Source organism: Rhamphochromis sp. 'chilingali', assembly GCF_963969265.1.
Source record: "Rhamphochromis sp. 'chilingali' genome assembly, chromosome: 17".
Lineage (NCBI taxonomy): Eukaryota > Metazoa > Chordata > Actinopteri > Cichliformes > Cichlidae > Rhamphochromis > Rhamphochromis sp. 'chilingali'.
The window spans coordinates 22,971,365-22,988,206 of record NC_137944.1 but is presented as its reverse complement, the minus strand read 5'-3'; the positions used below and the strand labels follow the sequence as shown (position 1 = coordinate 22,988,206).

The 16,842-nt window shown below is 40.5% G+C and overlaps 2 protein-coding genes across 3 annotated transcripts in view; one reads left to right on the top strand and one right to left on the bottom strand.

The window, feature by feature from the left end:
- The window catches only part of kmt2ba (lysine (K)-specific methyltransferase 2Ba), a 50,696-nt gene extending 46,878 nt beyond the window's left edge, over positions 1-3,818 (top strand). For both annotated transcript variants that reach the window (XM_080862245.1, XM_080862244.1), the window contains exons 30-36: positions 31-149; positions 322-450; positions 775-1,027; positions 1,138-1,248; positions 1,338-1,421; positions 1,518-1,647; positions 2,105-3,818. In XM_080862245.1, the coding sequence (XP_080718371.1) occupies positions 31-149; positions 322-450; positions 775-1,027; positions 1,138-1,248; positions 1,338-1,421; positions 1,518-1,647; positions 2,105-2,380 (1,102 nt within the window). In that variant the 3' untranslated portion in view covers positions 2,381-3,818. The remainder of the gene's footprint in view (positions 1-30; positions 150-321; positions 451-774; positions 1,028-1,137; positions 1,249-1,337; positions 1,422-1,517; positions 1,648-2,104) is intronic.
- Positions 3,819-9,542: 5,724 nt separating this feature from the next.
- LOC308384349 (small ribosomal subunit protein eS19) lies at positions 9,543-16,158 on the bottom strand. The gene is made up of 6 exons (XM_080862849.1): positions 15,893-16,158; positions 15,608-15,678; positions 12,967-13,067; positions 11,585-11,768; positions 11,436-11,490; positions 9,543-9,824 (listed from the first exon to the last, which is right to left on the bottom strand). The coding sequence occupies exons 2-6, from the start codon at positions 15,676-15,678 to the stop codon at positions 9,777-9,779; spliced, it is 459 nt and encodes a 152-aa protein (XP_080718975.1). The 5' UTR covers positions 15,893-16,158; the 3' UTR covers positions 9,543-9,776.
- Between the last annotated feature and the right edge of the window lie 684 nt (positions 16,159-16,842).

Below are 16,842 nucleotides of genomic sequence, written 5' to 3'. Positions count from 1 at the left end.
TGACAAATATGTTTTTTCCCTTGTGTGCAGGTGTTTTCATGATGACAGTCCACCATTTCCCACCAAAACCAACAGTCAGATTCAGGGTATGACGCACAAATGGGTGAGCGCTCGGCACGGAGACCTCTCTGAGTGGGGCCCTTATTCAGGTTTGTGACTATAAGTTTAGTCATTTGTGTCTAATTTAGGCTAAAAACCTTTGTTTTTACATTTAACATTTATCGTTAATCTCATTTATATAGTTTTGATCGTCTTTAAGTGTCATTGCTTTGCGAGAGAGAATATGTGGTTAGGTGTGAGACTATCTTTCACTTTTTGCAGGTTTTAGCTCAGAAGAAGAAGCACCACCACCACCTAAACCCACAGCGAGGACGTACATGAACCAGCCCCACCTGCGCTTTGAAATCACCAGTGATGACGGCTTTAGCGTTAAGGCTAACAGCATAGAAGGTAGGAATCACTCCTCTGCTTCTTATTTAATTCTTATGCTGGTATTTTCTACTCTTTGTCATTAAAAATATAAGAAATAGAAGTTTATATCTCATTGGATAATAGCCTCGACTTTTATCAGCAAATAAGAGGATTTTCATTTATGTCAGTGGCTGATGTTTATCTGTTGCCAGCCATTTCTTTTCTTATTATAATATGAGAATAAAAAGGAGAATGAATACAGCATAAAAGAATCAGCCCAGGTGTTCTCTTAAACATTTGTCCGTGTTATCTTGCGTTTTGGCTGCGTGTTCATCTTTGCCTCCCTTTCTCACCTACCGTCAGTTGCCTGGCGCGCTGTGATAGACGGCGTCCTCGAAGCTCGGGCAGGGTTCCACCTAAGGCAGCTGCCTCTAGGTGGGATGAGCGGGCCGCGGGTGCTTGGCGTCGTCCACGATGCCGTCATCTTCCTGCTGGAGCAGCTGCAGGGCGCCGCATACTGCAAACGCCACCGCTTCCGCTTCCACCGATGTGATGACATCGAGGAAGAACTCCCCCTCAACCCGAGTGGCTGCGCCCGAGCTGAAGTCTGCACACGGTACAGACACCCTAGTTCACGGGTTTTGCTTTTAAAACCTTCTGCGCTTTGTCTGTATGTGTCTTGTTATGACGCACATCACAAATGATTTTCCCTGATCCTTTAACCAGGAAAGCAACGTTTGACATGTTCAACTTCCTGGCGTCGCAGCACAGAGAACTTCCCGACATATTGGGTCCCTTTGATGAAGAGGAGGATGAATTCCCGCTCAAATCTTCTAGGTTAGTCATTCAGTTTGCTTCACTTTTGTCTGTGAAGTTGAGCAGTTTTCACATCAGTACTGACAGCTGCTCTGTTGCGTCTCTGCCAGGCGAGCCACCAGCAGTGAGCTTCCCATGGCAATGAGATTCAGACACCTGGAGAAAATCTCAAAAGAAGCAGTAGGAGTCTACAGGTAACGACAAATGACCATAAAACCCTTTAGGGTTTCATTGATGTCCAAAAATAAATCAGTTAAACTTTCGAATCTTCTCCCCCTGTGGCGCCTTAGATCGCCGATTCATGGTCGTGGACTCTTCTGCAAAAGGAACATCGATGCTGGGGAGATGGTGATCGAGTATGCCGGTACTGTCATTCGCGCAGTCCTGACTGATAAGCGGGAGAAGTATTACGACAGCAAGGTTGGTTACACTCGGAATTCATCATCACAGAGCATCTGTGTTTAATAAGTTTAATGTGAAGCAGCAGTAACTAGTTACAACTACAGAGAAATCACTGAATACCACAGCATGCAAAGACACGGTCTGCTTCCAACAATTACATTAATCATTAGTACTTCAAACAGGAACAAACAGGCACGTCGGATGAACCTGGAACAAGTCAGCTGATTAAAATAAAACTTTTTTTTTAAAGGGTTTTTTCTTTTATTCTTTGATCACCAGCTAAACGCACTTCAACATCTTCCTTTTGCTTTCACTTCCTTAAGGCACACTCTCACTAGACTCGGGGGGGCATACCATTAAAATTTAAGGCGGTCAAATTCCTTTTACATCGTGGGCAACATTCATAAGGGGCGAGAACAATGAAACACCTTTAATCCTAAAATGTGAAAGTAATGTGTGTGTTTCTGTACTCCAGGGCATCGGCTGCTACATGTTCCGCATCGACGACTTCGACGTGGTCGACGCCACGATGCAGGGCAATGCGGCTCGTTTCATCAACCACTCGTGCGAGCCGAACTGCTACTCGCGCGTCATCAACGTGGACGGACGCAAGCACATCGTTATCTTCGCATTGAGGAAGATCTACCGGGGAGAAGAGCTCACCTACGACTACAAGTTCCCCATCGAGGACGAGAGCAACAAGCTCTCCTGCAACTGCGGGGCGAGGCGCTGCCGCCGCTATCTGAATTAACCCCCCCTCACCGCTAACCCTAATAAGCTGTCGTAGCTGATGCAGCTCAGGCGGCAAATGAAATCATGAAGGCAACTGTAGCCATATGATGGAGGTCAATAACGCACACAGACCTGAGCCAGTGTTCAGAAGATCAACCTACAGACCCGTGAAGGACGTACACAAGACAAGAGCCATATGTGAAAGCTTGGGATGAAGTCTACACATGCACGCACATACACGATGGATTTATGTACTGTTTCTCATCTACTTCACACTTTGTTTTACATCGCTGACTTTGCTGTCAGCGCCCTTTGCTGGAACTGGGGAAAAAAAGAAGTGCAAACTGAAGTGACCTAACTTCAGCTGTCTGTCTGTCTCTGTAAATAAGAAGTCAGAGAGCGACGAAGAGGAGAATTTCTACAGCACCTTAGCATGACCCAGCCTTCTCTGGCAGCAGACAGGACTCACTTTTACTATAAAGCAGCAGTGCAGCTCTTTTTACTCTGGATACCACATCTCTCGGAAGCAGGGACTTGAATTAAGTGAATTACAAATTCCCATTCACTTAATATTTTAGGTGCTGATGACATTTATCCCACAGGTTAGTTTTAATAGCGTCAATCGAACCTTTGTGCTCCTCCAGTCAGCCGAAAGCTTCTGTTTTTATTTGTAACGGCACAGATGCTGTGACCCGAATGCTTTTACCCACTGTTACACTCTTTCTTTGTTCTCTTTGTTTGTGCAGTTTGTATGTTTTAAGGCCTACGAGGAAGCATTTCCTTGGTGCAGCATTCAAAAGGAAAACGGTGATCTTTCCCCGGCACGGTCCCTTACAGCTCTTTTTGTACATTTGAACAATAAATGTATGGTCATCAGACTAATGGAAGTAAATGTGTTTGAGCTTTTAACCTTCTCTTTGTAGGCTGAGCAACAGTGAAGCTTATTCCCTTCAATTGTTGTCTGGTTAATCATTGTTTTGTGCCCCCCCACACAAATCTCCCTCAGGTGTTCTACCTCAAAGAAAGAAGTGAGATTTAATTTAATTACACAACACACAATGGAAAAACTGCTTTCTTGCTCTTTAAGCTTTCTAATTATTGAATTTCGATATTAAGAAACAGGTAACATCACTGCTGTTGGACACTTAGAGTAGGTGGTCACCTTTTTTGTGCTTTTTCTTTCTTCCTCTTTTTTTTATTTTTTTTGTTAGGAAACTCCATTGTGTAATTGTGCCCCCGCTACTGGATGTACACAAGGATCTGGGACTTTAGGCTGACTGCTGTAGACTTTTTGTTTTGTAGGATTCATGACTGAATTTGACACAAATCTTTGTTACTGTATCAGCTCACATGGATCCTGTCCTGTACATAGTTGTAAAGAATTTCTAAGCCTGTTGAATATTTTTTTACCTCCAATTTTTTTTTAATTTATGTTCAATAAAATTTGTTCAAAGTTTGCTTTCCTGCTGCTGATTTTCTTAACGCACAAACAGAACCTGAAGGCATTCACAGTGAAATATACAGGAAAAATCACACAGCTGAAGATGTTTGATTAAAAGTAGAAAAAAATCAGACCTGTGGGAAAAAAAACTGATGATCTATCAGACTGGATTGATCTTGTAGAAACATGCCAGAATGTTATGAACTTATAAAACGGATTATTATTATTATTATTATATAAATTATCATTCAAAGCTGGAACCAGCTTTTTGCATTACTGGGAAAAGGGGGCGTGGTGTCTGTCTATTTGCCTAACTGCTTAGGCACATTCACTTCAGTGCAAAAGTCTTGAACCATATCCACCATAAAATAGGATCTGGAAAGCATCTGACTGACAAAAGGCCTCATTTTTCAGCACGATAATGAGAAAGACGCACAAGGGAACACTCCCAGAAGTCATGGATTGGCCTCCCCAGAACCACAGCAGTGTGATATCATCTTGATGGAGAACAGAACAAAAGTTAGCCAACACCCTGAGTGTCCTTCAAGAAGCCTGGAGAACAATTCCTGAAGACTTTAAAGAAAACACAAGAGCTGCCTAAAAGCGTTCACACTATGTTGAAGAATAAAGTTGGTCACACCAAATATTTACTTTCAAGCTTGCCTTATATACTGAACTATCATGTACATTTGCATGTTTCAATAAATCACTATGCCTATTTCCCATTTTTCTAACACAATATAAAGAAATGAGGGGTGGCTCAAGAGTTTTGCACAATACTGCATATTATGTTAAGTTAATTGGTGATTCTACATTAGCCGTAGGTGTGACTGTGTGTGATTGGTTGTCTGTCTCTCCTGTTCAGGATGTACCCCATCTCTTGCCCAGTGACAGGCAAGAAAAGAACAATAATTGTACATTTTATTTGAATTAAAAGAGTTGAAAAGTGCATGAATGAATTGAGCCTCTGAATACAGGTTAGTGTGTGATGTTGTCTTGAGAACCTCGACACACGGTCTACCATAATGTTATGCCTGGCTCATTTAAAGAAGGAGAGATCAATCAGAGAGAAAGAGTCTAAATAAATATCAATAGTTTTAAAAGTACATAATGACATGTCTGTGAGATGGATATAAACAGCTTTTTTGTCTAATGATTAAAATTAGTCATTGCTAGTTAGAGTTAAAGAAATGCTTGTGCTTTGATGTGGGATTATCGTGTCTCCTAATGCATTCTTGTGGAGGCAGGAGATATGTGCAAAATTAACATTACATCACCCGATTTTCAACCAGTTTTCTACTACCCCAGCAATCTTCAGTGCCTGTGGGAGCCCATCGTTGATGACGCAATCTGCAGGAACCTTATCACTACCGTCCCCGAGGTCACTGGTCTGCGCTGGATCCGTGCATGGAGACACCAGTAAATGCCCAGTGAGTTAAAGCCCAGTGCAGACAAAGAGACTGAGGTGGTACACAAGTATGCGCATGAAATCTGAGACTGAGTGCACTTCTTATTAAACTTCACTGGTGCAGGTTTACACTCTAATGGCATCTAATTGAGCATCAGAAAGATGCTCTCACTCTAATATTGACTGTAAGAGGGAGATCCAGCAGTATTGTTGGAGAGAAAACCTAGTCAAAGTGTCTTAGAATGTAACTAAGTACATTTACTTAAGTACTCTGTGATATTTTATACCTCACTTCCGCTACAGTTCAGAGGGAAAGAGAGGAGAGAGGCTTGCAGGGATGAGAGGTGAGGGTGCTTGCCTGTTATCAGGAGCCACCTTGGTACAAAAGGACCAATTGATTGCCTTTTTCTGTTATTCCTGATTGTAGAGACTGAAGAGGATTTTTAATTACAGAAATATAGCACTCAAACAAAGACATCATAAGGACAAGTGACCAAATGTAGCAAATATCTGTCAGCATGGTGGTTTCATCACAATCACATGGGTAACATTATGACATCTGCCATCATCGTGGTTTGTTTGGGATTTGTTTGGGAGGTGGGATAACACCTCCCACCCACTCCATGACATGTTGGTCAGTCACAGGAGCTCGTTCAGTGAGAGACTGAGATTACTGAAAAGCACCACTGAACGACACAGGAAATCATTCCTGCCTGTGGCCATCTCCCTGTACAACGCATCCACTTAACACACTGTTTGCTGCTACAGCTACACATGTTTCTTTTCCAAATATTTATTTATAAGTGACTTATGTATGTATGTATGTATATATATGTATATATTGTACTATTCTTAGTTAGCGTATTGTCTGTCTTGTCTTAATGTTGGTTTAAAATGGAGCACTGTAACAAAAAATAATTTCCCCCAGGGATCAATAAAGTATTCTGATTCTGATTCTGATTTAATTTACTCATTGCATGTCAAGAATGTTTTTTTCCAGAAAAGATGTCATCAGTTACATTCAGAAGAATCTTTTATCCATAACTAACTTACCTGATCCCACGTTTAACAACTTCATGCTGTGATGCTTTGAAGAGAAATGTTACAGGTGTTGTCTTGCTCAGCTCAGACAGGGCATCTACTAGTCCTTATACTTTTTAAATACACATTTACAGATAAAATCAAGTGATTCATGTGTCCTTGGTTCAGTTTGGATAGATCTTGAGTGTTTTTAGCCAATTCACTGTGAGAATTATGTGCTCGCAGTGCTGCTATTTTCAGCCGCTCTGCAGATTTACATCATATACTGGTTTGTTTACCATGTGTTCCTGTGACCTCACCCTGTCATTGACATGTTGCTTCTATCCGGTTGTTCAGTGATGACGCGACGAATCCTACTTCCGGGTCTAAAGTAGTCTGCGTTTAATATGGCTTTTGTGTTGTTAACATGTTTAATGTTATGTATTTTCTTCTATTTGATCTCAAAAAGCTCCTAAAACAGTCAGTGATCACTGTTGACCTCCCTCGGCTTTTATTATCGCTAACCATTTATTTAAGCTCAGTTTTTAAAACCTTAGGATGTAACTACAGCCCAGCCCATGCAGCAGTATATGAATGACTAACCTCGTATTGTGGATGGATTATCTCAGTTGTTCTCCTGGCTGAAGTTTGGTCCTTTTACAGCATCCTGCCATGCGATTACATTTGTTCCTGACCACCGAGAACACTCACGGTAACTTTTATCAGTGGGAAAAAAGTTAGCTTGTTTATATTATGCTAACATAGCTGTGTCGCTAGCGGTCACGTAACACATCATTATATACCAGCTAGCCCAACTTCAGTAACCCTACAAACGTCACTGCTGTTTAGTTTTCTGTCTTCATTTATGCTGGAAGTGATAACAGAGCTGTACGTTTTAATTTGTTTCCAAAACCCCGCAGTCAGGACATGCTATATTGTATTTAGATAGAAGCTAGCGAGCTAACTCCCTGCTAACTTCTAACTCCGTTAAATGTCATAAATTCCGTTTTCATGGATGCCTGGATGTTAAACTCAATTGTTACACCTGGTAGAGCAGAACGCTGATCATTTTATTAAAGATGAAAGACTTTAGACAGTTTTTCAACTCTCAGTAATGCCATAGTGATCGTTTGATATATGGACCTGCAGCGGAGTTTTAGACCCAGACACGGCTAGTGACGTCAGACTGAACAACCGGATTCCTCTCGAACCCAGTCCTCATAAAACCTTATCTTATGAGCCAGTTGCTCCATAACTCATGATTCACTCGCTTTTTTCAGCCATTTGTCTTGTGTTAGAGCAGGTATGATGCACTCATTTTACATGGAGACTCACGTTACAGCCCATTTTGATCCTAAGCAGGCAGCACCAGTGAAACTAAAGAAGTTTAACTACATATTTAGAAAAAAGAAAAAGAAGGCCATTTGTAACAGCTTTTCTTAGTTTTTGACGTGGTAAAGAAATGCTGCTGTAGTAAATGAGAAAAATGTGTCAGCATGATTTAAATTGTAATAAATGTATAAAATTATAGAAAAAGGGGAAGTTTCTGTTAGTACATGGAACATATCCTGTTTTGTTTTTTACAATTCAAATTCTTTGAATTGTTGTGTTATTGTGCTTCTAATTGTCACTTTTCTCACACAGTGCTGTTATTCTGTTTGAGATCCATTGTTTGGATCTCTGGGCCAAAGTATTTGGAGTAAAATGCTTGTCTTAAGCTACCTAATTTGATCATCAGCCTGTTAATCTGAATGTTATGGGTTTTATAGATTAAACCTTTCATAAAATAGGTGAAAGTATGCCAATAAGATACATTAGATTAAAGCCTATATCTACAGAATGTACGGGTCTTAGCCTGGTGTTCAGGTCTGGCAGGGCTTGCAGTACACTGGTGCAAACCCTGAAGATGATGAAGAAGAAAGCCTTGCTGACCAGCCTTCTGTGAAATGAATATTTAAGTTTACTGAATATGCATGTCTGTGAAGGTTCTCAGTCATCCAGGTCATCGTAGTCAAAGGAGCTTGCAAAGAAAAGCGTCTGGACTTCTTTAAGTTGCTTGAAGACGTTTCACCTCTCATCTGAGAAGCTTCTTCAGTTCTAAGGTCAAATGGTGGGGAGTCCCAGATTTAAACTTAGTGAGAGTATCACAGAGGGACAAAAAGACCCCTTGATGATCCTCTAATCGCCTGAGCCAAGGTGTGAAACTGGGTGTGGGTCCCAATCAGCCAGGGTTTCGGGTGAGCTCATTGTGAAACCTGGCCCCACCTTATCATGCGAATTCCTGAGGTCAGATGGCCCAGGATGTGAGTGGGCGTTAAGGCGTCTGGGGAGGGAACTCAAAACTGGATTATAGATGGCAGACAGTTGGAGTCATAAACCACCGCCTCTGTTCAAAGATGGTCGCTCACAGTGGACGTAAATGGCTTCTTTCACTCCTCTTTCAAACCGTCTGTCCTCTCTGTCCAAAATGTGAACATTGCCATCCTCAAAAGAGTGACCTTTGTCCTTAAGATGCAGATGGACTGCTGAGTCTTGTCCTGTGGAGGTGGCTCTTCTGTGTTGTGCCATGCGCTTGTGAAGTGGCTGTTTGGTCTCTCCAATGTAGAGGTCTGGACATTCCTCGCTGCACCGTACAGCATACACCACATTGTTAAGTTTGTGTTTTGGCGTTTTGTCTTTCGGGTGAACCAGTTTCTGTCTGAGCGTGTTGCTGGGTCTGAAATGCACCGGGATGTCATGCTTGGAGAAAACTCCTGAGTTTTTCTGATACACCGGCTACATAGGGGATGACAATGTTGTTGCGTCTGTCTTTCTTATCCTCCCTCGCTGGTGTCTGGTCTTCTTTTCTGTGCCTGTTTGCTGACTTTAAGAACGCCCATTTAGGATAGCCGCACGTTTTGAGTGCTTCCTTTACATGCGTGTGTTCCTTCTTTTTCCCTTCAGGCTTAGAGGGAACATGTTCTGCCCGGTGGTGTAGGGTCCTAATTACTCAATTACTACATCAGCTGGATAAGCAGCGTCATGAGCAGCAGCTAAACTGAGCAAGAGTCACTCACAGGCCCATATAAAAACTGACATTCAGTCAGTGCTCATGCTCATTTTATTCAGAGCATCCTGTATAACGTATATGTGCTCAGTAATACCATTCTGCAAACACAAAGTTAGAAAATGAATAAAAATGTGCATGAGAATTCTTTGCATTTCTTTCCTTTCTACATCTGCTCTCACATTTCTTTTTCTCTCCATTGCTTCACATTCGTAGGCAAAAATACGAACATGCTTTTGCTTTGTAACACTGCATTCGGAGTGCTTTTGTTTCCACTCTGCGCCTTAATGTTACAAGGCCACCGCCAACCTCTGACTGCTGCAAAACATTCATGTATGATATTTGCACTCGCTGTATTTTAGACACATGCATCGCTATGAAGTGCCTCTTTGTGCTCGGTTACTGTCGGCACTGGGTTGATGTGGGAGGAGGGTGAACTTGAGTAAATAAGCGGTAAGGCATAACTGCATTCCTTTTCTCAGGATTCTTATATAACGTCCTCAGATGGCGCTCTGTAAACTCCGCTGTTTCTTGTTTGCTGAGGCAACCTGAGCACACAAAAGACAATAAAAAGAGGAGAGAGGACAGTCGTGCTGATGTAACAAACTGAGAAGCTATACTCTGCACACAAGGCATGCAGTATTTATTTAGAGATCCCAAGAAATATCTCACATATGATTATATGTTTTACATTGTTGCCATAACTGAGACACAACACTAGAGGGAGCCACTTCAACTGTATGCTGCACATCTGGTGCTGTAAAGGGTTGAGCAATAATGACATTTAATTTCTGATGTCTTTGAAGCCCTCTGCAAGTATCAAATGTGTCTACAGTCATGATAAAAAAAAAAGGAAGCGCACACTCTTTCAGTTCTAGAGTTTTACGAATGAGATCATGAAAAATAAATCATCTGGCCCTTAGCAGGTCTTAAAATTATCCAAATACGAACACCTCTATAAAAGGAGATGATGGATTGTATGGTAATAATCTCATAACCCTTCCCATACTGATGCTCTGGAGCGTTCGGGTGCATTAACACAATGCCAAGAAAGAAAGACATCACCTTGGAGAAGCAATTCTTGCTGCCCGTCAATCTGCGAGGGGCTATGACATCATTTCAAAACAATCTCAAGTCCATTTTGCAGTGAGAAAGATTATTCACAAGTGGAAAACATTCATGGCAGCTGTGGAAAACCCAACAAATTCACCGCAAGGTCATCCGTACAAAGCTTGGATAAACTCTCAGTTAGCGCGTTAAGTGTTAAAGTTCCCGACAGCAGAGACCTTCTTTCGGCTGCATATTCACAAGGGATCACCACAGAGGATGAAGCCACATATTTGATTTGGCACAGATTTTTGTCCTTCCTGACGCCACCCTCCGAGGGATTTGTGTCTTCTGCTGGTCTTGAACTGGGGATATTTCGCTTGTTAGCTGAATGTGTAAACCACTGAACACTACAATTAGAAAAACACTAAACACATACCAGCACAGCTCAGGTTTGCAAAGCTACATCTGAACAAACTAGACCTTAGAATTAACAGATGCTGTGCTTTCTTTTTACTATGACAGCAAAAAATAAATGTAATGAGCTTCCATTTATTCTTACCTTTTAAGAGTAGCATCTCATACTGAATAAAAAACAAAAATCATTTTTATTTGTCTTAAACTGGGTCTGAGACACAGCCTTTAAACCAGCTTTTATCCAATTGATTTCTTCATAAACAAAAGGCTTGAGCAGTAGGTGGGTGGGGCTGCTGCATGTCTGAGATGACCACATTAGGGAATTCCCTACTCTGTGATATCGTACAGATCCAAGACTAGAAAAAGACTGAAACTCTTAGCCTGAGCGTTTGGCTCAAAGGAATTACTTTTACATACATGGACCTCAAAGACCATAATGGGTCCACTGTAAAGAGTTATTTAACAACATTATGACAATTAGATATGATCCCCTGCTCACTGTCACTATAGTTCTGCTGAAAAAAAGTATTATTTTTATCCTCTACACCATAAAAATAATACAAATTCTGATTAACCCCTCTCAATTACAGTCTTTAACTAACTGCAGGAATAATATGCACATTACAGAGAATGAAACAACATTTTTATGCACAGATAAATCCACATATGCATGTAGTGCAAGTCTAACAACTCACCTGCCCAGCGATCCTATCCAGGTCTCTCTGACCCTGAGAGGTCAGTCTACGACCGCTGTAAGCACAAATATTTTAAAACATTTAAAAATAACAGTTGTTGTGAAGTCACCACCTCAGAATCACATCGTCTCAGCATTCACCCTTCTCACCCATTGGGATCCTTCTCCACCATCTTGAGGCCCTCCAGAGCTTGCAGGACCTTCCTCGCCACGTTCCTGGATCCTACGCTGAAGTGGGCGGGGCATACGCCGTTCCTCTGGCGGCCACCGTAGATTTTGATCATGGAGCCCACGCCGACCCCTCCTCGCAGGTACAGGTGGCGGGCCGTGGATGCTGGTGGCACGTATCATATACAGTGCAGTATGTTTCAGTATGAACTTATTTTATCATTCAAAATACAAGAAGTCAACATATTTTAGAGCTAATATAAGTCAGTACAGGACATCCACAGGTAAAGGAACAGTGTGCAGTGCATGCGTTTCTATTGAATTTCGCGAATATTCTTTATTCATATAACAAATTTTTATTCCAGGCAGAAGCACAATGTGCAGCATGCTACTATCTCAATAATGGAAATCTAAGTTAACAAACAGGAGAAAGTGTCAGGATTGCAGACCCAGACATGGGACACAGGAGTAAAGCATAAAGTAGAGCCCTTAAATATAAGCATAATAAAGTCTGAAAGTAATCCAAAGCAAAGCATAACTCCAGGCAATCCAATACACAGCTGAGAAGGAAAACACAACACAAATCAGGGATAATGGGACAAAAGATGTTGCACTAAATAGAAACCATCAGGGACAAAAGACCACAAACATAAAACAGGAAATGAACTACACAGAAAATGACCACAGAGACAAGACTGGCAAACAGAGAAGGATCACAAAAGGAAGTAACAAACTTATTACCATCAAAGCAAATAACTAAGGGCAAAAATGACAAAGAGATTCCAATGGACCAGGGAACATAAAACATTATAAACAGAAGACCAAACAACATAAATCAAAACTCAAAAGAAATCATGAATTAATAAAATGACATAATTAAGACAATGTTCCCTAAATCAGGGGCTCAGAAACAAAGAACAGATTTGACTGTACTGCACCTAGGTTCATGGTAGCCACAGTGAAAGGCCTGCCTGTGTTACTCAGCTGTTTGTGTATGATCATAAATCACAAGGATGCCTAAAAAAGGTACAAATAACTCCAAGACCGAATTGTTTTTCCATCTTAAGATGAGATTTCCAGAACCCAAACTTTATCAAATAAAATATATCTTCTGGTTAAACATTTCAGTTCACTGAGTCAATTCAGCTAATGATTGCTTTTCATGTTGACTGTAATCAACTCTGTTTGGGTAATTGTTCGGTGTGTAATTGTTTATTTTGTCTGAACAATAATTAAAACAGCTTGAGACAGAGAGAAACTGCACATCCACACACTAGAGAGGACTGAGCCTGACATGTTCATGACTTTCATTTACTTTTTATGATTATTTGTCACTCCAGCTGCACGTGGAAACGAAAACCAACCTGCTCTGGTGTAAAACCAGTTGTCGTCACAGGGGGCAAGCTCCTTGTGCCTGGCAAGCTTCACGGTATCAACCCACTCTGGGACCTTCAGTTTGCCAGACCTGAAAAATCAATTAGTAGGTGATGTGATGAATAAAAACAGCGTGATACATATTAAATTGTTTGCTTTTCCAACTCATATATATGATAATAAAGGTAAAGACTTCATCGTGTAGAGTAAGGCAGATTTTTTTGGTCATAAAAAGCTTTGATTACAATTTGGATGAGAGTCAAAGTAAGAACTTCATATTTTATTGCTCTTTGTAGGATGTTTCCACTTAAGTGCACTAACAGTGTACATATTTAAAGTAGTTCTAAGTTAGAAATTTCCATCATGAGAAATATGAAAATACAGCCTCTATTAATCCCATGCAGGCAAAAGTATGGCAGTAGAGGTACAGCAGATGTGCAGAAAGACCAGTGGGGTATCTATTGTAAAATAAAGCACAATAAAGAAAATGAAACAAGCTGGAATTTTGCTTTCTTTTTTCAGCATTCAGGGGGTGTATTATTGTTGTTGCATGAGTCTGAGCTCCCTCTGGAGTACAGGCTGACCTATATAGGATTTTTAAGACTGATACTGATACCAATATTTAACATAGTTAAAAAAAAACTAAGAACCTGATACATCAGCCAATAGTTTTTCTTTCAGACACACAAAACATAAAGAAAATTATTATATTTGTTATATATATTCAAATTACTAAGCTAATATGAAAATGCAGTTTAATCTAGTTTTCTTGTCACAGCAAGTCACAGATTACTCACTGCCACTCAGTTCGGATCAGCTGGTTATCACATTTGTGTTGCCAACATGGAAGTTAGAGAGCGCCCTTTTGTAGACATACTATACAACATCAACACTCAGTGTTTAAGGGCATCTCGCCCCTCTCTTCTTTACATTTTCACTTTAATTTATCGGCTATTGCAACTGTAGCCGATATATCGGCAAACAGTTAATATCAGCCGTCAGTCGGGCTGTACTCTGAAGGTTCACTGGTTGTAAATGTGATTTATCGGCCAGTAAAAACCACACAATAAACACTGACACACACACGGTGGTGAGTGAAAGGGAAACATATGTGAAACTGTTTATACGTGTGAACAAGACAGCAGTGATATACATAGAAAATCAGCAATACTCAACTGAGAATGGCCACATACCACAAGAGAGAGAACATCTGTGATGTGTCAGAAGCCGCACTGAAATACAGCATCATGTCATCATGGCTGCTACTGTGGTTTACTACATTCTGGAGCCCATGTGTGTTTCATTCTTTTACTCTGCTACGGAGACTGAGACCCTTTAAAATAGTTATATTAAATCACTTTTTAACTATGAACTGGATTTTCCTGAGTGACTTACATTTTACAAAAATTTTAATCTAAATACAGAAGACGTAACTGGCCACGAGACTGGTTGTTTCTTTAGTACTATTAAAGTTATACAAATATAATTGTCTATGCATGCATATACATTTTAAGAAATCATCTGTGTGTGTGTTTTACTGAAACCTAGCTGTGAAAACTATGCAATCAAAACTTCAGGTTCTGATTGTAACCAAATTAGATCTCTCATGTATATTATTTTGGTTTTACTTCCAGTTTTTCTTGTTTTTTTCCTTCATTGTTTTCACCTCTATTTAGTTGTCTGTGCCTGAGCTCTGCTCCCACCTGTGTCTTGTTTGAAATTAGCCCTCTGTGTAAATACACTCCTGTATTTGTGGTCTGCTTTTCTTCCCGAGTTTCTTCCATTCTTTGTCTCCTCGGTATGCCAATCTCTTATTACTTTGCATGGGTCTCTCTAGGAAGTCTTCAAGATTAATGTAATCGCTGAAAAACAAAACTTGTAAAATCATTGCATGTTAGGAAGACTTGTAGCTTTTTTAAAAAAAATTATAAATTTGATTTATAAATAAATAAGGTCTGACACAAATTCAATTAAAAAAAATTGGAATATAGTTCAATATAGTAAATTTAGCAGCTTTCCCTCTCAAATCTACAGTTTTAATCATTTCTTTTCACAATCCCACCCAATATGTGCCAGTTTTTTGCCACAAAAAAAGTGTCAATTCTTCTTCTGCATTTACCTTTTTATCCCTCATAAATCTGCCAGTTTATTCTAATTTGCGCTACTTTGACGTAAAATTAGCTAAACACTCACAAATTTACACTCTCCGATTAACTTCATCTCTCAAATTGAATTTTTCTTTTCTAGGACGCATAGTTTTGGGTTGTTTTTTTTGTTTGTTTGTTTTTTAGCTTTTGTTTTTTCCTTCGAAGCATTTCTTCTTCAAATTTACAATTTTAATCTCCGAAGTTTAATTTTCAAGTGTTTATTCTGTTGTCCTCCTCTCTTCCCTCTATCGCCCGTCCTTTAATTAAAATAAAAATAAATAAATAAAAAAAAGTATAATCTTAGGTGGCCCTCAGTTCGGTGTCTGCATTAATAAACTGTCCTTTCCCTGTGATTCACCGCGTATTGCAGCTGTCTGAGCCTCTGCCCAGCCTTCACAAATACCCCATCATCCCGCTTGATTGACAGGTGGACATCAGCCCGTCATCAGATAAGCGCAGAGGCAGGTTGTGGTGCATTACTTACTTTTTGAGGAAAGCTGACAGTGCTTTGACAAACTCTTGCTGGTTGACATCTTTCACCGTGACGCTGGGCATCTAGAAGGACAGTTGGAGACAGGGGTGAGCTGAAAATGATACACTGTTTGCGGCTTTACGAGCAGAAAATCAGCGCTGATGTACCGTCCGTGCTAACGTTAGCTAAAACTCTAAGCTAGCCTAGCTAAAGTAACTGAAAGCGGGGCAGACACTTCGCCTCTTTCTGTTACTCAAACGTACACCTGTCATTATCATATATTACCAAATATCTTACTTTGTATAGGCCCCACAGAGACGACAGGCAGGCGGTTATGGACTCCCAGCTTAGTGACTGCAGCAAAAAAGGATGCTGAAGAGGGATGGAGGGAGACTGCCCTCGTTTGGAAAAGATGATACCTTATCCCAAACTAACCTCGCCTGCCGCTTAATATCCCAGCTTAATTCACCCTTTAAACCTAAGTAACACTGACGGCAATATTCTCCACTTGTATTGTAATCCTACGGGTCAAAAAAGGTGGCGAAACAATATTAAAAAGCGAGTTTTTGAATATGAGGATGCAGTTTATGAAGTACTCCTGCTGAATCCCAGCAGGGGGGACTGTTGTGGCACCTTTCTTTACACCCTGGCCCACTTCGTGTTTATCAGGATCCTTTTCAGAAAGTGCTCTGCAGTCAGGGAGGGGGGGGGGAGGAAAGCACCAGAGGGCTGGTATCGTCTTAATTTTTCACCTGCAGTGAACTCTAGTTTATGCAAATACAGTCAACGTTGCTTTTATTTGGCTGTCAAACGCTAAATGGAGCTCATTCTGCGGCTGCCGAGCCTGTGCTCCGTGTTTGAAGGAAACACAAGAGTGCATTTCAACGGTTGATCATGACACAACGCATTAGATTTGGAGCTACCCAAGCAGTCAGCATCTGTCACCATCCCCCAAACTAAGCGCTTTGGCCTTGTTCAGAAATATAACAAAGATCAGAACCCATATAAGTCTTTATCAGATACATAACAAACTATTTTATTTGATGGATATTACATTAGGCTTAATTCTATATTGTAATGTTAAAAAAGTCCATCAAATACACTTCAAGGGAAATGATGATTACAGGCTTGTACTCAAGTTTAAAATAAAAATGACTAAAATTGGTTTTGAGCTGAAAGCCACTTAATTGATTAACAATAAAAACAAATGGCTTGTTAAATGTGAGGATTTGAAGCTTTCTCTTAAC

Excerpts from the sequence above, each read along its gene's own strand:
- LOC308384349 (XM_080862849.1), bottom strand. The coding sequence starts at position 15,678 with ATGCCCAGCGTCACGGTGAAAGATGTCAACCAGCAAGAGTTTGTCAAA. Across the intron at positions 13,068-15,607 it reads CTGTCAGCTTTCCTCAAAAA|GTCTGGCAAACTGAAGGTCC; the intron begins GTAAGTAATGCA and ends TTGATTTTTCAG. Across the intron at positions 11,491-11,584 it reads GTGGAGAAGGATCCCAATGG|CGGTCGTAGACTGACCTCTC; the intron begins GTGAGAAGGGTG and ends TTGTGCTTACAG.